The sequence below is a fragment of the Salminus brasiliensis genome, chromosome 1 (assembly GCF_030463535.1).
Source record: "Salminus brasiliensis chromosome 1, fSalBra1.hap2, whole genome shotgun sequence".
In the NCBI taxonomy this organism is placed as follows: domain Eukaryota; kingdom Metazoa; phylum Chordata; class Actinopteri; order Characiformes; family Bryconidae; genus Salminus; species Salminus brasiliensis.
Genome location: NC_132878.1, coordinates 14,682,671 through 14,705,862, shown reverse-complemented (window position 1 = coordinate 14,705,862; position 23,192 = coordinate 14,682,671). Strand labels below are relative to the sequence as shown.

Below are 23,192 nucleotides of genomic sequence, written 5' to 3'. Positions count from 1 at the left end.
GCACTGATCCGATAATCAGTATCGGTATCAGCCCAAACTGGATATACACATTGGATCAGATATCGGAAGAAAAAGAAGTATAATCTGATAAGTGACCTTAAACCATTACGTAAATGCATGGTTAAAGCCTACATAGTGATTTTCTAGGCTTCAAGTGTAACTTACAGAAATATACAAGCAGCAATAATTCCCTATCTAACCATGTTGGGATAAATAGGGTAAATACTCATTATACATTTACTTTATTTACATGAAGTAAATGTATAATGTATATAAACATGGTCCAATTTGTACAAATATCCAAACATCTGAAATTCAAACATTTTTAAGTAGCCTAGAATCTCCTGACATGGCAATAACATGGCATGTGTAGCTGTGTCTTATAAACTCTTTGGACTTTTTAGACAAATATAGTTACATCAAACGTTTTAATAAATCATGCATAATTGGCCTAGGGGCCTTAGGGTTAAGAGAGGGTAAAATATGGTATCAGATTGCTATCGGTACTGGCAAGAACTCAAGGCTGCAGGATTGGTATCGGACATGGAAAAAGTGGCATTGTGCCACTGTAATTATTATGTAGAAATATAAATAAAGCAGAATAAATAACAATATCAGCCTTTGCAACACTGATTGAAATAGGTGCTCCAAGAACTCAGATGTGACCAATCTCAGACATTCCAGATAAGTATTGATGTGACCCAGAAAAACATTCATATAAAAATATTTATTTTATATCAAAATAATTCAGATCAGTTGTTATTCATGTCACAAAATTCACATGTGCTTTTGTTTTTTGTACAATATTACATAATGTAAAATGACATCTTCTTTAAATACATTTTTGTACTTTCTGTTTCCTGAAATAACGGGGACCATCCATAGACCATTCATGCTACAACCTCACTGAATTTGGCTCTAAATGGGGGTCACTCAGCAATAACTCTTGTCTGATTTTTGTGATGTTGTGTTGTTTGTCTAAGGAATAGCCAGTGTGCTCTGAACTGTGGCAAATTTTCCATTTTTGGACCCTGCGACATGGGCTAGGGCTCAAGGACATGATGTCCACTCCTATCTGGTGACAGCTGATGTAAGTGACAGTGAAAGAAAGCAGCCCTCTGCCTCTCCTGAATATTAACAAAGCTCTGTTTGTAGGCTAAAGACGGTTTGGAAATTTGCACTTGCAGTGCTTGATTCAGGTTGACAGAGATCAAAAGGAAAGTACATTTGTGGTGATGTGACGTCTTTGTGGCCGACACTCTGTCTTGGCAAAAATCAACAAAATCAACACTGGCACTTCCAGGGTCTGGACTGCTTGGTGCCATTACTGTGATGAAGCTCCAATCTCGAATTGATCAAAGTTATTTTATTTCAGCATGCAGGCTAACATTTGTGAATAGACGAGGAAACTGGTCATTTGGCATGCACGGAGGAGATCCTCACACCCCAGTCTGACAGAATGTCAGAGAGTTGCCATCAGCTCTCCAGCAGCAGCTGCTATGAATGAGAGGGCATCCTGGGGCTACTCAGACACAGACAATGACTTTCTCCATTGGTGGGGGCAGCCGAGGCGTGAGGAGCATCGCAAGCTGGCCGATGGCCAGAGTGAGAATCTGGATTAGAAGCTGTGCAGCCTGTTTGGCTATTATTGCTTCAAGTACTCTTTAAATAAAATCTTTTGATTGACTCCTCACCTCTATGTCATTTTATGAAAGTGCTTAACAGATTGCAAATGCTGATATTCTGACAGGCAATCGACAGTGCAGCCCATTACTTCACAGCAAAACAACATAATTAATTGCCAACTGTTTAATGGCACAAAATAATGGAAATGGGACACCAAATCATTTCAAGTCATTTTCTTTCCAACAGTTCTTTCTAGGGATATCCCAGGACTGTGTAAATACACAATATGTCCAAATGTTTGTGGACACCCCTTCTAATGAATGCATTCAACTATTTTACGTTGCACCCATTGCTGACACAGACACACCCAGCTTGTGTAGTCCCTGTATAGAAGTTCTGCCAATAGAATAGAACCCTCCTGAGCACATACACGTGATCCTGTTCTGGGGAACTGTGGAAGTAAAGGAGGTGATCTGGAAAAACCAAGAACAATCTCAAGAACTGCTCATGGCCATGAATCTGCACTGATGTTTAGCTAAGTCAGGAGGGTGGTGCCCTGTTCAACTTTGCAGCATTGTTTGCACAAACATAACCTTCATGGAAAAGTAATAAGAAGGAAACCTTGACTGTGAAACTGTGACCTTGACCCAAAACTCAACATCCATAGTATTCGAGAGAAGCAAATTCTGGATCTGAATATCCAAATAATCCAAGAGAATGTCTTCTAACAGAATAATGGTCCAAAATGTGCCTAAACGCCATCATGGACTGTCTGATAAGTAACAAACCAAGACTTTCACAATCTCCTGACCGAAACATCAAACACAATTTGTGCAATTGCAATACAACCCTACAGAACTACAGGCCCTCTGCAAAAGGAATAAATTGTGATAAATTCCATCTACAAAAACTACAAGAAAAAAATTACAAGCTGTGATTCTTCTAATGGAGTGTTACTAAGTCCTGACTGACTCAATGCATAATTAAATGCATTATGTTATGACACAGCAGCAGATATAGCAGAATGAGTGCATGGAAAATACAGATGCAGTGTGTCATTGCATGCACAACATGAGATGTATGCCACATTAAAATGTAGTAGGCTACATCAATATGCATGGTGCAGCAGTAGAAGGTCACTGTTGGGGCAGCGTGTGGGGCAGCTTGGTTTGTCATTGCTGAAGATCATTCAAATCACCATGGTGTCATCTGCAATTTTATTTGCAGTGTTGGTGGTGTTTACAGGTACAACGGTAGAGGGAGTAGTACTCCAGTGTTCAGTGTCAACATAGGGATAGGTGGGCAACCTATTTTGACCATCTGAGGCAGTCTTATGGGAGTATTTAACTGTGCACATAGTTCATTAAAATGATTATATATTTTCCTATAGTTACTATAGAGTTCATCATAATGACTCTGGGTTCATAATAATGACTACAGAGTTTATCATGGTTACTGCTGTGTTCATCATTATGACCATATATTGTATCATAATGGGTATAGGGTTTATCATAATAATAATAGGTTTTACGATAACAAATATATGTTTTAACATGTTGACTATAGGGTTTATCATTATTACAATAGTGTTCATCATAATGAATATGGGATTTGTCATTATGATTATGGGGTTTTTCATAACGAGTATAGGTTTTATCATTGTTACAATAGTGTTCATCATAATGACTATGACTTACCATAATGAATATAGGGTTTATTATAATGAGTATAGTTTTTTATCACTGTTACAATAGTGTTCATCATAATGACTATGACTTACCATAATGAATATAGGGTTTATTATAATGAGTATAGTTTTTTATCACTGTTACAATAGTGTTCATCATAATGACTATGATTTATCATTATGCCTATAGGTTGAATCATAATAAGTATAGTTTTTATCACTGTTACAATAGTGTTCATCATAATGACTATAATTGATCATAATAAAAAAGGGGTTCATCATTCTGATTATAGGGTTTATCATAATGACTCTAGGGTTATTATTGTCACTATAGAGTTACTCAACATAATGAGTATAGGGTTTATCCTAGTTACCATAGGGTTAATCACAATCACTATGAATTCAACATCTAGTTAGTCATCTTAAACAAGCTACAATATGTACTATACACTTGTTTAGTCATATTGACAGATGATTACATTCACCAAACAATGTTTGCATTGAATTCTAACTTTACTTTGCATAAATCTTTCATCACATTTTTTTGGCGTGGCATACATAACTTATAAGAATACATATGGTAGAGGCCAGAAAAAATAAACTCTGTCAAATCAGATTATGAGTCTAAAATTAAATGATATAACAAATTCAGCTGTCACAACATGTCTTTTCACCTTAAAACACAACATGAAATCCTGAAAGTGTTGATGTCTACTTGACACTAAAGTTAAAAGCAGTCTTTATGATAGGCTTTTTGACACGTTCAAATGTTTAGGTTTATATCAGGTGTCATGAAGGGCTTGCATGTCTTATTAATGATGTACTACAGTATAGTGGTAACAAATGATCGTAGTCCTTGCTCCTAATGAGAACATACATACAGAAATGCCACTTTTATCCTGAATCTTTTTATTCAATTTTAAAAAGACAAAACATTACATTTAAACAGATTCAGCAAAAAGAGATATTTCCACATATAGCCCTCCAGCCATTCATCTTTTACACTGATGAATATCGTTTTGAATTAATGTAATCTAATAATAATCTACTTATTTGTACTTTTTTGAGCTTATTTTTTTTTACAATTGTTGTCACACAATTTCTTTGCAAAAATCCTGTAATAAGACAAAAGAGCAACAACATATAAAACATATAAAACATATAACATACCCCCCCTCGATGAATCAAGTCCATTAAAACATAAATGAAGCCTGTAATGTAGGGTGGGCGAGGTAGCAGTAGCTTGAGGGTGAGCAACAGGTCTGTGGTGGGAAGCAGGAGAGCCTGAGGGTGAATTTCCATCAGTGAAGGCCGTACAGGTGGGCAGTCATTAACTCTGAAAAAGGTACAGAGATGGAATTAGTTCTGTTTGGATTCAAGTACAGAAGTATGAGTTCCAGCACAACTTACTATAATAGCCTAACTAAAAGGAGAGGGCCAGATGGTAACACTGATATGGACACACCCTGAAACACTGGCATTCATTCACTCCACCATCCACAAACCTCAATGATCACATGCAAGCAATGGGACAACAGCACCAGCATCTCAGTTTGCCACAGTTCTCTTAAGGTTATGTAACACATTTTATTTGTTTGCAACTGATTTATGTGCTCAAATTGGGTTTAAAGTTCAAAGCACTATTTTTCTAGTGTGCCAGTTCTAGTTGAGCAGTCAAATTCTGTTTTCAGGACTGTACAGTGCCACTTTGCTATTCAATCAGTACTCAATTAATATTTAAAGGGTAGTATAAGTCATTTTTTAAATTATGTTGCAGGACCTGGTGGTAGTGGGGTGTAATATTGGTGCAGTGAAGTTAATTTAGTTAAATTACATATATTTTAATGTTATTAAATTACTTTTTACAAATATTGTAGCTCTAGTTCTGCAAAATGTAATGTTTTAATTTAGCTTAAAATTGAGTGTTTTAATGTGATCAGAGAATTTGCAAACATGCAATGTTGCTGAAAAGACAGATTTAGACAGATAGACAGATTTAGGATGTTACACTGCTGAATATTTTTTTGAATTTGCCTATAAATAAAATGATTAAAATCTCCTTCATTAATTGATCAGAGAATTTGCACACATTCTTGTTAATTGTTGCTTTTGCTCAACATTTTACATAGCACATACGAAGCTGTGCATCTGGTTGAAGTCCTGCAAAGGACCTCAAACATGTGAAGTTACCACTGCTTAATGCTGCCACCATGTGGATTGTTTTAGGGACTGAACCACAATGATGCTGGATGAAAGTAGGAAATCAGAACATAAGTTCTGACATTGACCTCTGGTTTAACAAACTGCACATCATTACACACTCTTAAATGAAGTAAGTCCAGGTTTGTTTAATTGGACCTGCCTCAGGAATTTATTTTGCCATACAAACTAAAATAAAGAAACACTGGAGGTTTGGGTCTTGTTTGTAAAATTCTTTATATTGCTGTTTCTTTTTTTTTTGCAAGGAAAATATTGAGGTATTTATAGTGCAGGACTGCTTAATTCCTTGTCCTAAAACTCTGCATTCACTTTTAAGTAATGCTGATAATGCATTTAATATCTTAATAAAATTGCTTGGAGACTACATGGAACATATGGTGTATCTGCTATTTCTTGGTCCATCCAAGGCAGTTTTATGATTTAATGGTTGTTATCACCAGTATTGCCTTTTGTGTGGAGACATACGACATACATTTTCTCCACTGTTCCTTTCCAGACTGAATCACTAACTCACTTACTTATTCAGTCATTTATGCATCTACTCGCCTGCTTCCTCCTAAACAGGGTCAAAGGGGGTCTGGCGCCCACCTGGAATCCGGAATACACCCCAGGACAGTACACCTATCCATTGCAGGTGCCTCACACATCCATTCTCTCACACCTAGGGGCAATTTAGCATGTGTGTTTTTGGGAGGTGGGCGGAAACCAGAGCCCCCAGAGGACATGGGGATATACCAAACTTCTCACAGACAGTGACCTGAGCGAACTGAAGGTCCCCGGAGCTGTGTGACACCAGATTGAATCACTGATTTGAAATGAATGATTTTTGTTTCCTGTGCAGGCTGCACTGTGAAAAACAATATCTTAGCAAGTAAAATCAGCTTACATTTAGTCTACATATGTAGTTTTGCTTATTTAGGAGTTGTAAGAACATTGTATGATTATTAAGATTATTATTTATTATGTTTACATTAAGTCGTTTTATCTAGTGAAATTGTCTTACTGTCTACTGGCACATTATTTTGCTTGTTTTAAGTGAAGGGGATGATTGGACAACCCATCAAACACTATCCTTATGGTTGATTGTTAAATACATTTTAACATTTTTAATAATCAATTCAGGTGCACCTGTCCATGTCTTAATAATCAAAATACATTCAACCTTTGGTATTCCATCTAGTTCTAACATTGCCCTCATAGGGGATGAAAACCCCCTTTGAGCCAAGATCCAATAAGGTTTCTCCTTATTAACACCTTAGGAGTTTTTTCTTTGTGACAGCTGCCTCTGGCTTGCTCAAATCAGGGCTTGGACATCGGATTTCTCTGTGGTTTTAGCTGTGTTATGAAGGCCATTTGTTATCAGGACAAGTTTTGCTTCATTGGTCAGAAGTGACATGCTCCTCTAACCGTCTCCTCAGTACGGCCAACATATGTCTGTACTATGAGGTGAAAGGTCACATACAGGCCAGAAGACCTCTCCCCATCCACTAATTTCTTCTCAGTCACTTTTTCAGAGACTTTAAGACACTTGAAGACTTTTTGGCGCACAGACACTGATTGTTCTCAGAGAAGGGTGCAGTGACATGAGTTATGAACCTGTTGGTGCTCATCTTCAGGCTGTTGGAGCAGCTCGAGTAGAGCCCTTAATGGTCATCTGAGCTGAAAAACAAGATGTAAATTAGACACTGCTGATGTAGCTATATTGATAGAGGCCATCAATCTGTAATGTTTAGTCATCGGTATTCAGTTTTGAAATGCATTAAAGACCAATCATGGAAGTATGAATATTTGTTATTTTAATGCAACAAAATCATACATTTGAACAGTTTGATGGATTGATGTAATTTGCAAGTTTAATTAGGTGTTTCTCATATTTTTCCTAATTTGTAGTCTTGCTGTGGTAAATTAACCCACATAAACATTGTTTCTTGAAATAAGCTAAATTATCTGCCAGTGGAATAAGACATTTTTGAATAACATGTAAACCTGTTTAGTAATACGTTTTTATATTTTGACCATTTTTAAATGTGAATTCTAGATTAAAACTGATTTCACTAATATATCATATTCTGTAGTGAAATGAAGATAGGCTAGAGCAACACAGCCTCGTTTGTTCAGACAAAACCTGAATTTTAAGTCTTATTTTAAGCCAAATTGTTAGGAGGTCATGTTGCTGTTTCATGAATTATTTGTGAGTTGAGCTTCTGGATTTGCTGGTTGAGACATGCATAATGAATACATGCTGCAGGCCAGTACACACTTCGTAGATACACTTACTGTGTGCAGCTTTACAGCTTTACTTGTGATCTATAAAGCTGCACCTTGAGCACAGCCTCTCAAGCTTAAGTTTACACAGGCTTTCATTTATACATCTCTGTCCCCTGCACAGCTGCACAGGCTTTCATTTATACATCTCTGTCCCCTGCACAGCTGCACAGGCTTTCATTTATACATCTCTGTCCCCTGCACAGCTGCACAGGCTTTCATTTATACAGCTCTGTCTCCTGCACCATTGCACAGGCTTACATTTACACAGCTTTGTCCCCTGCACAGCTGCACAGGCATACATTTATACAGCTCTGTCCCCTGCATAGCTGCACAGGCCTACATTTATATATCTCTGTCCCCTGCACAGTTGCACAGGCTTACATTTATACAGCTCTGTCCCCTGCACAGACGCACAGGCTTTCATTTATACAGCTCTGTCCCCTGCACAGCCACACAGGCTTTTATTTATACTGCTTCATCTCCAGCGCAGCTGCAGGCTTAAGATTTTGCAGCTCCTTCTCCCTACACAGTCTTATATGCTTGGGCTTGCACTGTTCCCTGCACAGCCTTGCAAGCATTGGATTTTACATATGGTTCCCCTGCACAGCCGCACAGGCTTACATTTATACAGCACTGTCCCCTGCACAGCCTTGCAAGCATTGGATTTTACATATGGTTCCCCTGCACAGCCTCACAGGCTTTGGGTTATACAGCTCCTTCCCCTACACAGTCTTATATGCTTGGGCTTATACAGCACTGTTCCCTACACCGCTTTTGCAAGCTTGGGGTTTTACAGGCTGTTCCCCTGCACAGCATCACTGGCTTGAGGTTATACAGCTCTGCCTTACAGGCTTAAGGTTAAAAAGCCATACCCCATGGTCAGTCTTATGGAACAGCTCTGTATGATACAGCTCTACAGCTTCACTGGGGCAGTTACAACACATCTGTCCTGTGGTTACACGCTTCCATTTCTCTGCGAGCCTCATTGGTCTGCTATTGTGAACACTTGCTTCTTGGGCAGCTTCACAGACTTGTGATTATAAATCCCAATTCCTTGCTCATCCTCACATGCTTGTGGCAATAAAGCAGTTGCAGAACTGGTAAGGCATCTCTTTCTGCAAGCTGCACAAGCTGGCAATTATACACGTCCATTCTTCTGCAAATTTTGCATTTGGCTACGCAGTGGGTGAAAGGGGAAGTACATGTTAGTTATCTTGTGCATGCAAACAACAACAAAGGAGAAGTAAGTCATGGCTGAAAAATGCATGTCACCAGTTGAAAAGATAGGGTAGGTTTATTGTGCTGTGACGTTTGGTGAAGACGTTATGTTGCCTAAATTCATACTCTATTAAAGTATTGTTACTTTGGTAAATGCATCCATCATCTGTCAGCATAGGCAATGAAACCAGGTGCTGTTTTTCTCTGTTTCCTCCTTCTGGGATAGGATACTTTAAGAGACCACTATTATTATCACATAAACATATGTGTTGATTGAGTGTGTTTACAGACTGACTGATCACATCCTGCATTATTTGCCGCCATAGTGTGAAGGCGGCTCATTTTGGACAGAAGCGCAATTTATAGCTACAAGCCTTGAATTAAGAGGCTGGGGTCAAGCTATCCTCATTTTGGCTATTCAATGTCAATTCAATTTTAAATTCCTCATACATGAAGTGCTAGACACCCAGTACATCTGATACAACAGGACCAATAACATAGGATGTTTGTGTTAAGACTTATAAGAACTTTATAAAGTCTTTTTTTTTTTTACATCTTTAGTGACTTTATAAGCACAGCAGGACTTTCTCCACTAAACTGACAGTTTTTCTCATAAAGTTGACATAATAACAGCATAACTTTAGTATGGAATTATTAAAGAAGTTTTCCTAACATTGCACTAGTAAGAGCAAATATCTCTATCTTCTCTTAGGTGAATATAAATGTTCTTACATATGCACAAATCTCCAAAATGTATCAGGGTCTCCAGTCCTCTCTGCTTTTGGGGGCGTTTTATTGACTCCATGTACCGTAAAATAAGGCAAACGCGCGCATTCAGATTTAAGGCGTGGATATCTTGATGTCTCGGTCAGTGTTAAGGGTGCTGCGCACAAAGCTGAAGCACTAGGACCTCGGGGAAATGATTTTGTACTCGAGTGACAGTAATCTGTAATTTGCCTGTGCACGCAAAACCAACCCAGCCGTCTCTCTCCTGCGAAACTGAAAGCGCCGGATGGTCTGACAGCACTAGAAGGAGGAAGACCTCAGTGGCGATGGGGGCATTTCATTCCGTCCCGGACGATCACGAGTATCATATTTTGTCTGAAAAGACAGGCTGTGAGTACTCCAGTTGCTACAAGTGCGGTTGTGTGCGGATAGCAGGCTGTGTACATTAATGATAAACACCGATGGCTTTTGTGGAGGCTCGACTCCACTGGTTTCCGCCGGGATGCAGACTGTTATTTAGTGAGGCTGGAGGCTGCTTGTCTTGAACCTTAGCCAGAAAGGATCAGCTGCATAAAAGGCAGCTGTGTGGAATAAATAACACACGGGAGGTGATAACTCTCCTATTTTCATCCTTCATCCGCATGACAAGCACTTCGGGGACATCCTGCTCGAATGACTAGAGTGAACGTGTATGTTTTAGAGGAACAGATAGCAGATCTCCGGAGAAACCGGCCTATGAGGTTACTTTATACATTTAAGGCTGTTTCTGCTGAGTATGTTAGTAAATACGCAGTCTGGCCAGCTTTTTGTGGATCTGTGTAGCATTTGTGGGATACTCAGAGTTATAAAAAGGCCTAACCATAAACCAAATTACCTACATGAAAAAATAACAAACATGGGATGTCTTTGAAAAGAAACAAATAAAACCTGTTAATCCTAATTCTACAATGTACAGTAAAAACAAACCCAAACAAACAATGTGTATATATTTGTCACTGTACAGCGAAATGCATCCTCCACATTTAACCCATCTGTGAACTAAGGGTAGTGAGTACACACACACCCAGAGCGGTGGGCAGCCAACTCCAGCACCTGGGGAGCAGAGAAGGTAAAGGGCCTTGCGCAAGCTGCCCCCAACAGTGGCAGCTTGCCAAGCCTGGGTATCGAACCACCAACCCTGTTATCAATAGCCCGGCGCTCTAACCGCTGACCCACCACTGCCCCACAAGGTCTGTTTTTCCTAGTTATGCCTGGGCCTACCCTGATTGTGTATTTTATGTATTATGTCCAAGCTAGGCTCCTCATTCCTGAATCTAAGAGCCCAATGACCAATCCCAAGCTCACCGACTTTTTCAAAAGCCCACCCAAATTGTGTTTCTGCCTACACACAGATCTTTTAAAAATAAGTTATTTGCCAACTGCCAACTAATAAATGATGAAGATAAATGCTGGCAGGACAGTGTGAAAAGGGTCTTGTAAAGCTTGCTGCCTGCTGACAGTGATGGTACTGAGAATGTCCTTGTTTTGTCCTTCATCTAACAGTTTCACTGGAGCAGATCGGGATTCTTCACAACCGCTTCAAGCAGTTAAGCCACAACAGTGATGTGCTACGGTAGGTTTGTTTTGCCCAGTGCCAAGCCTCTCATCCCCTTCACTGCTATTCTCTGTAGAGCATTTCACACAGGCAGACCTAGAGTCATTTCTACAAGTCCAGTCTTGTGGAAATGTAGTGTACAATATACAATATAAAGAGGGTCAATGACAATGTATTACAAGCAGTTATTAAAGAAAAAAAAAAGATCTTCCAGACCTAAATTTGACTTTCATGGTTCGTGTTAACTGCAATTTTGTAGTTACACTGCAGTTGAGGAAAAAGTTGGCTGCTGATTGTTGGGGCGAGGTGAGGAGGAGTCAGAGAGTCACTTATACAACTTTTGCAAAAATTTGCATCACCTGAGCTTTACCAATGATGACTGTCAACAGGCCTTAGTCCTAACAGCAGTTTACCAGTGTCACCGTGTGTATTTAATTTTTCTTGCCAGCATGATGACCCTAAAGCTCTTGAATGATTCCAGACTTTTTCAACCAATCAGGTTGCCTTGAAGTTGCCGGAGTTTTATGAGAAACGAGCTGCTGCATGGTTTGCGCAGGTGCAGGCTCAGTCTGTGCTGTGACATATCAGCATGGTTGACATGAAGTAATACTATGTCATTGCTTTGTCCAGCTGCTCCACCACAGTTAGGGCAGTGCATCTGCTCTCAAACCCACCAGCCTTTGACAGATGCACCTTCTTGAAGGCTTATTTATTGAATGATTCTGAACACACCTGCCAGATGCTCTCCCTGCCGGGCCTAGGTGATGCAAAACCATCAGAAGGCATGGATCATGTGCTGAAACTCTTAGGTAACCATCAGCCTTGCTTGCTTTTTACAGATGTTTTTTAATGCCTGAGCACTAAGGGCCTTCAGGAGTTTTTTAGATGTGGCAAATCTATTGAGGAGCTGTGCCATGTGTCCTCTATTTGGAGTTTTTAAAGGCCAAAGGCCAAAAGTTCTCCATTCATTTTTCACAGGACATGTTCAAGCTGTTCAGTGATAGCAAGCAGACACTGGCCAATGCAGCCAGGCTGTTACATCCACTCTTAAGTGGCAATGGTCCTTATGACTGATGCTTCTGACTGTGTTGGTGAAAGGTGCCTGGCAACCTCTTGCTTTCTTTAGCTGGCAGCTCCAGCCCTGCAAGCATGAGTACAGCACTGCAGTTCGTTCAATAAAGGTGACTGCACTCCACCTAGCCATCCATGATTTGCCTTTCCTGCTGCATGAATTTGGCCATTCATTGTGGTCAGTGTGTTGGCACAAACCACAGATCTTTGCATTGTGCAAGGTTTCTGAACCATTGTCAGCTCATCAACAGCACCACCTGACCTGTACTTCTGAATATACCACTGTTGAGGCTCCATTTCCAGGTTTCCATTTGAGGAACTTGAATGGCATCACTATTATATGAACGTGGACCTGGTGAGCCCCCTTCCTCCTTCTAGTTCTGTCTTCATGTATTTGCTTACCATTGTGGACAGGACTACCAGGTTGCTTAAAGTAGTGCCTCTCATGTCTCCAATAACTACTGATGATGTTATGGGTATTCATCAACACTTAGATAGCCCTATTTGGCACTGCATTTGACATGTCTTGGAACCGGAGCCCACAAATTACCTTGGAACTCTGAATGGAGATTGCTAAGAACCTGGAGCATGCGTGAATGTTTATAGCCTAAGGCTCTGTGAAAGCTGCCAGCTTAAGAGATTGCTTAACCATCTCCCACAGATGCTTTTGGGGCTCAGAACAGCCTCTAAAGTGGACCTGGAGACCTGCTTGGCTGAAGTGGTGTACGAACAGACTCTCTGGGTGCTGGGAGAATTCTTTACAGATGATTCTAGGCCTTGGGCAGTTTGCCATCAGCATGAAATATAATATATGCATCCTCATGTGTATTTTTCTCACAAATGCCACTTGGCAGGATATTATTACTTATCCAAATTATACTTCATATATATATATATATATATATATATATATATATATATATATCCTGTTCTTTTTTCATTTGAAGGAGAAATGATCTTCACACAATTCCAGACCTAGCATGCAACCCAATTCGATCCCAGATTGTGGAGGCTTTCTTTGATGGAAGGTCAGTGGTTTTCCTGGTCACTAATGTTGATAATACATTCCCTTATGCTTGCAGTTTCTATATTAGGTTCTGCCTTTGTGTACAGTTTCCATTACTAATTTAGGTTCTGCCTTTGTTTAGAGTTTCCATGTCTGAGTTAGGTTCTACCTTTGTTTAGAGTTTGAGTGACTAAGTTGGGTTCTACCTTTACTTACAGTTTCAATGACTAATTTAGGTTCTACTCTTTTTTAGAGTTTCCATGATACTGAGTTAAGTTCTTCTATGTTTTCCACCACTTGAAAACAGTCAGCCTGAAACCTCTTTGCATGACACTGGGACATTTTTAAGTGAAACTAAACCCAGGCTCACACTTCACAGGGCTTTTTTTAAACACAGCTGCAGCTCTGTAAATATTTCATTATTTGACCTTACACCATATGGAAAAAAGTATTGGGACACCTGCTTTTTCATTTTATTTTTTCTGAAATCAAGGGTATTAAAAATAGTTGATCCTGCTTTTGTTGGAGTAACTGTCTCTGCTGTCCAGGGAAGGCTTTCTTGTCTAGATCTTAAAATTGCTGTGAGGATTTGATTGCATTTAGCAATAAGAACGTTAGTGAGGTCAGGATGTTCGGTGATCACCACCCCACTTCATCTGCAACTCCCAAACACATCCCAAAAGTATTGGATGGGGCACCATAATTCCAGAGAACACTGGGCACTTTATACCCCCTTTAGCCCACGCCTGGCATTGGGAATGATGCAGAGTCATGTTTATCTTCTCCAGGGAGTCCTATTCTGTTGAAAAAAAAAAAACTTATTGCAGGGACTTGAAACTGGCTAATTATATGGTTGTAATATATGTAATATTTTACAATATCCTGTAGTATAAACCTCCTTTTGAAAGAAAGCCTCCAGTGTATTGTTCTGTTAAGTAATGTATTGATCTACCTTTTTAAAAAACAAATCAATAAATAAAATCAATAAATAAAAATAAATTGCTCAGTTACAGATGCAGTCAGTAGACACTGACAGCACTAGCCACTAATGGCAGTACTGTGTTATATACTTTGTACTAATGTACTAATATACTTTCCCTCAACAGAAACTTTCGGAAAAACTGTGAAGGGCCAGTGCAAGAGATTGGCTTTGAGGAGTTCCTCATTGTCATGTCCTATTTCAGACCACCGTCTGTGCACATGACAGAAGAGCAGAGAGAAGACATAAGGAGGCACAAACTGCGCTGTGAGAATGCATCTAAACCACTTTACAGAAAGCAGAAAGAATCAGATAAAAGACAGCAGCACTGTCACTGTTTACTATCACATTTTTGACCTCTCCATCTCTCTGTTATTTAAAGAGGCATTTTAAAGTTTAAAGAACCCCTACAGAATTTGTATATGTGTCTATAGCAGACATATACTGTGTACATTTAACAATGTAGATACACTGTCAAAATCTCCAAAATGGGGGCTTCACAGGTGAAGGAAAAAAAAAACTTCTTAACTTCCAATGGAAGTCAATGTAAACAGATTTAACTGGTATCTGTAAAGGAGCAGGATATATTAGACAGCAAGTGAACAGTCAGTTCTTGAAGATGATGTGCTGAAAGCAGGAAAAATGAGCAAGACCCAAATAGTTATGACTTGATCTATCTGTGTTCAGATATTATGTTTTTTTTTCCCTGGTATGTAATGATAAGTACCTACCAAAAGTGATCAGAGAAAGGACAACCTGTGAAGTGGCGACAGGCTCATGGACACCTTAGGCTCATTGATGCAATCCATGCAGGCCCCACCTTACAACTTCTAGAACTGCTGCTAAAGTCTTGGTGCCAGAGACCACAGGACACCTTTAGAGGTCATGTGGCGATCATGTCTCGAACAGCTTTGTTGTAGTGGCACAAGTGGGACATACTCAATATTAGGCAGTGGTAGTGGTATTAATGTAACGGATGATCAGTATTATACACTAAATATACACTGTTATAGTACTTTTTGTTAAAGAACTGCAGTCTACAAAGAACTGTTGAATGTTGGGGCTTCTCTTTATCAACAAGGCTATTTTTTATGTAGCATTTCTGCTTATTAGTGGACACTCGACTCCACACGCCATTAAGTAAATTTTTTATGCTCTCTTTTTTCCCTGCACAGTCCTGTTCAACATGCATGATACTGACAATGATGGGACCATAACCCTGGAGGAATACAGACATGTAAGATTTACTCCATTTACTTGTTATTATTAGTTATATGTTATTATCTTTATTGATATGGCTTTTTTTCTGTTGCCATAAGGAATACTTTTTTGGGCCATTCATTTAGTTCTACTGGAGTGTAGAACAAAGTTGGACTCTACAGGATTATAAATAATAGGGAACTCTTTTAAGACATGTTTCTTTTTCTTATTCCTAACATACCTGAGTCGAGAGTAGTCAAACACACAGCACCAGATTCAGGAAAAATGTGAATATTGCACATAATGAACAAACATGAGGCAGATCCCTCACTGTGAGTATGGACATGCCATAACTTTTACTGGCACTATTAATGTTGTTACTGCCCTCTCTACTGTCCTTAAATCTGGCACCAATTGCGAGAACTCATGAGGAAGACACCCGAAGGGTTTAATACTTCTAAAAGCTCCCTTACAGAAAGTTATTTCACCAGATGGTTATGAATATGCTACTCGATGCCTGAGAAACAGTGTTACCATTGTTTTAAGAAGTTTTTAGGTCTAAAACATATTGTAAAATCCATTCATGGTGGAGGGGTGCACACCCCAAAACATATTTGACTCAATAAACTGTCATTATGTTAGATGAGGTCAGAGGACAGGATGGATTTGAAAGGACTGACAATAGTTGATTAGGTAATTCACACTTCTGTTGTTTTCACAGTTTGCTGTCATGTTAAAACAGGTAAACTGGAAATGCTAAAAATGCGTTAAGGGGAATTCCACTGATTGTTTAAAAATATCTGCATGCTTATACTAACAGTGTCATTCGGTGTGAAACTGGTGTGAAACTTTTCAGTCTAGAGAAACAGAAGAGTCAGAATTCTTCACAGTGGTGGACGAAACCAGACCACTGAAGAGTTTACCTTTTAAACGTTCCAATTCAAAAGCTATAACACCAAAGGATTATAAATATTGCTGCTCTCCATTTAAAAACATGTATCTCCAAAATGGTGACTTTACAGGAAAAGGAAAAATGTTCTTAACTTTGAATGGAAGTCAGTGTAAAATAAGAGCTTATTCCAAGTCATTTAGAGCATTTCTATTGGTCCATTCATTCAAAATTATTAACACAGTGTACAGAGCAGTTACAAGGTTCAAACCATGGAGAAAACTAAAAACTGACAAAAATGGAGATATGTGATATGTGATATGATATGAGGAACATAAACACACAATTCTAGACTTTGACAGTCATAACACATATATGGCATAAATGCTTTACAGGAAATAAACTCATCTGTGCTGAATTGTTCAACCACAATTATATATATATATATATATATATATATATATATATATATATATATATATATATATATATATATATATATATTCTTCTGAACAACCTGAAAGAGCAGTTCAACAATTCAGAATTTCAACTGTGTTTTAGTGGCTATTACAGAAATACCCAAACTCATACTGGCTGTAATTTTCTGATTTTCTGGATTCTGGATTGTTTGTATTAGGGCTGAATGTTTTATGATCAATTTCCCAAACAGGGAATAAGCCTAGTCTTGGACTACCTTGTTCTTTCAATGGGGAATCTTTATGTAGTATGCAGTTTATTCCAGGACTAGACTTAATCCCTGTCTGGAAAACCAACCCTTAAAGAAATAAAACATCAGCTTTATCTGCTTCCGAGAGAGTATCAGTTCTCTTTAAGTCCTTTTTTATTTAATCAGTGATTTCATACAATGTGTATTTCATCTAAATATCTGTGTTCCTTTACTGCAGGTGGTTGAGGAGCTCTTATCCCGGAGTGGTTCGCTCGGGAGGGAGACGGCCAAGGGCATTGCAGATGCTGCAATGTTGGAGGTTGCCAACATGTCAATGGGTCGCATGGTAGAGTATCTACTTTTCAGTATGCTTGAGATATTGACTAATAGATTTGGAAAAAAGTTAGTTCCACATTGAAATGCAATCATGCCACTGAAAAATAATGCTAAATCCAGTTGCAGAACAAGTGTCAAAATGAAAAGCAAATCTATTACATATTTTACACATTATTTATTAAGCTTTTTTATGTTTCCGCTTTGCATGACTTAGGCATTTTAAGTAGTAATAAATGTGGGGGTGTCCAACCTTTTTTCTCACGAGAAAATTACATTTTAAAAACAAAAATATTTCTCCAGTTTTATTAATTTATTTATGTTACCTTCATCTGTCAATATTGTGTAAATGAAGATGAAATATTTGAGTTAAAAAAGACTAAGGTTTTTGTGGGGTGTCTAATTCTTTCACGTGACTGTACGTGAGATTTAACCAGTGATATGCAGAAAATATGCTGGAATGAACAAGAATAAATCCACTGCATTGATTTGAGGTCAGTTTCTAAACAGTGCTGAAACACAATACACATCATTGTATTGATTTATGGTCACTTTATCTCTAAACAGATCATTAACATGTGTGGATTTGCAGTTGAAGAGTGCAAGGCTGAATTGGTGTCAGAATTCAACACAAACCCAGTTGGAATGTCAGAACACACAGCAGTACTATTCCACTGGGTGGAGCTTCAGCCATACCTAACCTAAACACAATACACACCATTGCATTTCAGTCAAAGCAGGGCGGTTCCCATGCCACAATGAAATGAAGCACTGTCCAAAGTAGCTAGAACTTTAAACAATGGACGACTGGACGACGGGAAGACCAAAGCCAGTGTTTGAGGAACCTGGCCTCTTTCCATTCCTCCCATAATGCCAATAAAATTATTAAAATTACAATTTACTCATGCTGACTGCACACCAGTTAAGCATTTCGTCCTTCAAATGCATATCCACATGTACTAATGTTCTGTTTAGAGACTGAGTAACCTTAAATTAATACAATAATACTATTATTTACTTGTTCTATATATTGCTGCTTAAACATCTAGTTGGTACCTCAGGGATGTAATTTAGCCCAAAAAGAGATGTTCTATGGTCTATGTTTAGTCCATCTAATTGGGTCTTAATGTAGCCCAAAGCGGGCCTCTTTTTGGGACCACATGTAGCCCTAATGTAGCCATGAGAATAATTTGCTGAAAATGTTGTGTACAAACCCCAAACCTCACTGCTGTTAAAAAACATCATATATTGACTTATTGGAAAAGAAAGAGACACGTGAAGCGGTCTGATCTTGCAGCAGTGAAGGATCGCCACTTAATGCAGGATGTATTTCAATGAGGAATGTACAGTTGAAACCAGAAGTTTATATATACTATATAAAAAGACACATATACATTTTTCTCACTGTCTGACATGAATTTAGAATGAACATTTCCTGTTTTAGGTCAATTTGGATTACCAAAATTATTTCTATTTTATTTTAAGTTTAAATAAACTAAGATTACTATGTCTTTAAGCAATTTGGGACAGCCCATATGATGATGTAATGTCTTTGGAAACTTCTGATAGGTTTATTGGTAACATCAGAGTTAATTAGAGACACACCTGTGCATGTATTTTAAGGCACACGTACAGACATGGCTCAGTTACACCAGTTCTGTCAGGAGGAATGAGCCAAAATTCCTACCAACTATTGTGAGAAGCTTGTGGAAGGATATCCAAAATGTTTGACCCAAGTCATACAGTTAAGGACAGTGGTACCAAATACTAATGAAATGTATTTAAACTGCAGGGTCCAGGTGAAGTGTATGCAGGGATCACATTTGAGCATTTTTTGAAGGTGTGTACATTATTATTATTGTCTGTTCTGGAGCCTTGTTTTGTATCCACATGTTCATATTTCTAATATAGTTGTATATCAGCACTGTCACAACAAATAGAAATGGTCCTAATATTTTTAATATTTTTATTTTGCCCAGCCCTAATATGGAGTGGTTTTATGTAGTTGTACAGTGGTGGCTTGTAGGTAGTGCACTGGGTTATTGATCACAGGGTTGTGAGTTCACCAAACCTACTTTTTCCCTGGGAGAAAAAGTTTCACCACTTCTAGATACATTTTAGGGATGCATTGATTCTATACTATGATCGGATATCTGTTAGAATACCGATTTATATATCAGTGTAACGGATAATTAGGCCGATCAATACAACCAATCCATTTACTGAACTCCATTTTCGCACCACCTGTATTCATTCTTCATTCTTCATAACTCAGGATCCTTAGAACCTACAGATATGATATAAATATCATAGCAAACAGCCTCTTATATCTAAGAATACAGCCTGTTTATATTAACATTCAGTACTGAGCAGAGGTTTTAGGCACCTAAGCATATTATGTAAAACAATTGCTCTCAGCTATAAGAATTCTTAGAGAATTCTTACTGTAAAAACTTCAGATCCCATTAGAACAGATGCAGGTAAACATGAATACATAAAAAGAAACAGGAATTTCTCATTTTAAAGGATCTTGAAGGATATATCTTGTGAACTAGTCTGAAGAACAAAGCTTGTCGAAGATTTCTCCTGGACTCCCCCAACCAGCACAGTATTCATATCCATCACCAGCTCACCTGATTCATCATCATTAAGCAATGATTTTTCAAATCAGGTGATGGATGATAGCTAGAAATAAAACGAGACTCATATGATGAGAGCTTTGGAGATGTTTTAATGAACACAGTGATGTAAAATCTCTACTTTTTGTATTTCTGTTATGCACAAGTACAATACACATAAAAACGGTAGGGGCAGTGCAGGCACTCAGCAGCATCAAAATAGTGGAAAGATGTGAAGAAAGGCTGCATGACCAAGTCTGCAATTACTTGTATTTGTATGATGTGTCCTTGCTGCTGCACAGTGGCAGATATGCTTGTCAGAGCAGCTGGTGAGAGATCTGTGTGGAAACCTAGTCAGTGTTCTCTGGTCTGTCCTCTAGTGGAAGCCTCCAATATGACACATAGCACATAGGCTATGTATGTATGTATGTGAACTGTTGGTCCTACAGCAAGTATATATGTGGCCTTACTGCCCAGATCAGAGTTTTTTCATTGTCATTTTAACAGGCGCCAACAACTTTCCCACGTTACTTTGTATTAGATTAAGGAGATGTTGGGACCGATATATTAGATAGACATGTTTTCCAGTATAAATAAAGTCCTAATCTGCACTAGATCAAGCATACTGGGTGACATCTGAAGGGCTACTGGTCATGTGAAATCTAATAATAAATATCTTTTAAAACAGATTCTGAAAGATATAGAAATTGAAACGAGGATGCACATTCGCTTCTTGAACATGGACACAACGACTCTCTGCAAGTGATGGAGAACAGCTAAGCTAAAGTTGAATACAAAGGTTCTTCAAGGTACTTCATTTCTTTCTGCACTGTATCTGTAGCATTACATTGGCAAAGTACTGTTGTACAGCAATAGATCCATATATTAACCAGCATTTAATCACAGAGTGTGTATTCTCTAAGAGTGGCATATTTAGATCCACAGATAGCTGTGTCTCTTAACATTTAGACTTTGCATGCAGCATTGTATACCACCAGAGTCCATTGATAAGTTGCATGGAGGAGTGACTACTGAAATGCAGTAATGTGATGTTAATCATACTCTCAATTTTAAGCAATACAAGTAGAATGATTTGAAGCTGAATGTGTTTCACTGCCTAGTCCTGTTTCTCTTGAACCTACTGTTTAAAAGCTATGCAAATGCAGAAAATTACTGTATTCAGGGGCTTAGAAGATCTATAGCAATAATAATCTCAACAAATCACCCTGACCACTGTATTCATATGAAATGTAGCAAGATATGCTTTCTATACTATTACATGTTACTGATGTATGACTGTATGCACGCACTGACTGTATGCACTTTATGTTATCACATTAATATGAGTTTTATAAAACCTCTTATGATGCCATGCTTCTTCATTTCTTTGTGATTTTGAATGCTGTGGTTGTTTCTGATGACCAGCAGAGGTCAGTAATGGGCAGTTGAAAACAGCAGTTAAAAATAAGATATGATGATAAAATCTTTAAAAATAAAAATATACAGAAATAAGAAATAATGAGAGATAAAAAATAAATAGAAATATACATAGAAATAAGAAATAAAGGAAATGGAGTTTAAAATGTTTCCCTGACAGCCATAGAGAGTTCATTGTTGTGATGGCTGAGGTCTCACTATCTTCCTGGCTTTGGTCCAGCACTGCTTTCTGTAGATGGGCTGGAGGTCAGGGAGCTCTGTCCAGGTAATGTGTTCAGCTGGTCGCACCACCCTCTGGAGAGCCTGTCGATACTTTGTTGCTGTTTCCAAAGCAGTCTGTGATGTTCCCTGTCAGGATGCTCTTGAGAGTGCTGATGTAAAAGTTCTGCAGCACCTTGGATGGCGGTTTGAAGTCCCTTAGGCATCTGAGGTGGTAGAGAAACTGATGGGCCTTCTTCTCCGGGTTGTTGATGTGGCAAGACTATGACAGATCCTGCGAGATGTGAACTCCAAGGTACTTGGAAGTTTTTTATTCTCTCCACTGCAGTCCAGATGATCCTGATGGAGTAGTAGCTCATGTACTGCTTCTTGCTGCAGTCCAATATCCTTTGTCTTGCTGACATTGAAGCAGGAGGTTCTTATTCTGGCACCAGTTTTTCAGGTGTGTAATCTCTTCTAGGTAGGCTCTCTCATCATTCTGAGAGACCGTGCCCACTACTGCAGTTTCAGCGGCAAACTTGACAATTGAAGTAGAGCTGGAATTAACCATGCAGTCATATTTACACTATGTACAGCAGACTCATGACACAAATTTGGGGGGCTTGAGTGCTAAGGGTGAGGGTGGGTGAGACATGTCTGCTTGTGGTCAAGAAGTTGAAGATCCAGATCTTCCAACTTGGTGTTGAGTTTGGAGGGGATAATAATGTGAAATGCTTGGCTGTAATGAACAGCATTCCTGCATGTTAACATTATTACCCCTCCTCGGTGGCATAGAAATATTTTATTACCATCTATAGCTCAGAAGTGAAAAGGGCATGAAAGAAAATTATGCACACTGTATGGTCAGTACTTGGTGATACCCCTTTGGCAAGTATTTGCATGCTCTGCTATTTTGAGGCCTATCCACAGACTTTCGACAATGTGTAGGTCAGTGGACAGTGGATTTTAGGTGTGTTTAATCCATCCTCTTTTCATCTTCAGTTTATGCTCCCAGAATTTGCTGTTATTTAATTTAATTCATTCTTTCCCTGGGCATGTTTAGATTTTCCTTAGACAACTGCCGATGCTGAATTTTGTGGTGGAGATACAGGAAAGGTTTTCTTCTGATGACGTTTTCATGAATGCTGTATTTGAGCAGATGTTGCTACACAGTAAGAAAGTGCTCCACCACCCCAGAGTCTGCAGAAATGTTCTTGTGCATTGTGGTAATCAATTATTTTAATTCTCTCATTTTCAATTAGCTCATGACTGCTGATTGTTGACTACCTGACCATTACTAACAATGACTGTAAACAAGACATAGCAAAAATAGTAATATATATGTACAGACCATGGTAAAAATAATCCGGGAGCTTAAATCTTTTGGGGTGCCACACGTTTGAATGGGTACTCCTTTTTTACTTTGAAATTTTACAAACCAAAAATAATACTATG

At 38.6% G+C, this 23,192-nt stretch overlaps 1 protein-coding gene across 1 annotated transcript; it reads left to right on the top strand.

Annotated features, from left to right (window-relative positions):
• Positions 1 to 10,002: 10,002 nt before the first annotated feature.
• On the top strand, positions 10,003 to 21,474 carry tescb (tescalcin b). Its single transcript, XM_072672513.1, has 8 exons — positions 10,003 to 10,135; positions 11,288 to 11,357; positions 13,358 to 13,438; positions 14,523 to 14,662; positions 15,571 to 15,632; positions 17,390 to 17,497; positions 19,277 to 19,324; positions 20,791 to 21,474. The coding sequence occupies exons 1-8, from the start codon at positions 10,072 to 10,074 to the stop codon at positions 20,866 to 20,868; spliced, it is 651 nt and encodes a 216-aa protein (XP_072528614.1). The 5' UTR covers positions 10,003 to 10,071; the 3' UTR covers positions 20,869 to 21,474.
• Positions 21,475 to 23,192: the final 1,718 nt, after the last annotated feature.

What these genes read in the sequence shown, in the direction of transcription:
- tescb (XM_072672513.1), top strand. Translation starts at nt 10,072, where the DNA reads ATGGGGGCATTTCATTCCGTCCCGGACGATCACGAGTATCATATTTTG. An exon ending in GAGGCTTTCTTTGATGGAAG is followed by an intron (nt 13,439 to 14,522) that starts GTCAGTGGTTTT and finishes TTCCCTCAACAG; the next exon opens with AAACTTTCGGAAAAACTGTG. An exon ending in ACATGTCAATGGGTCGCATG is followed by an intron (nt 17,498 to 19,276) that starts GTAGAGTATCTA and finishes TTTAAACTGCAG; the next exon opens with GGTCCAGGTGAAGTGTATGC.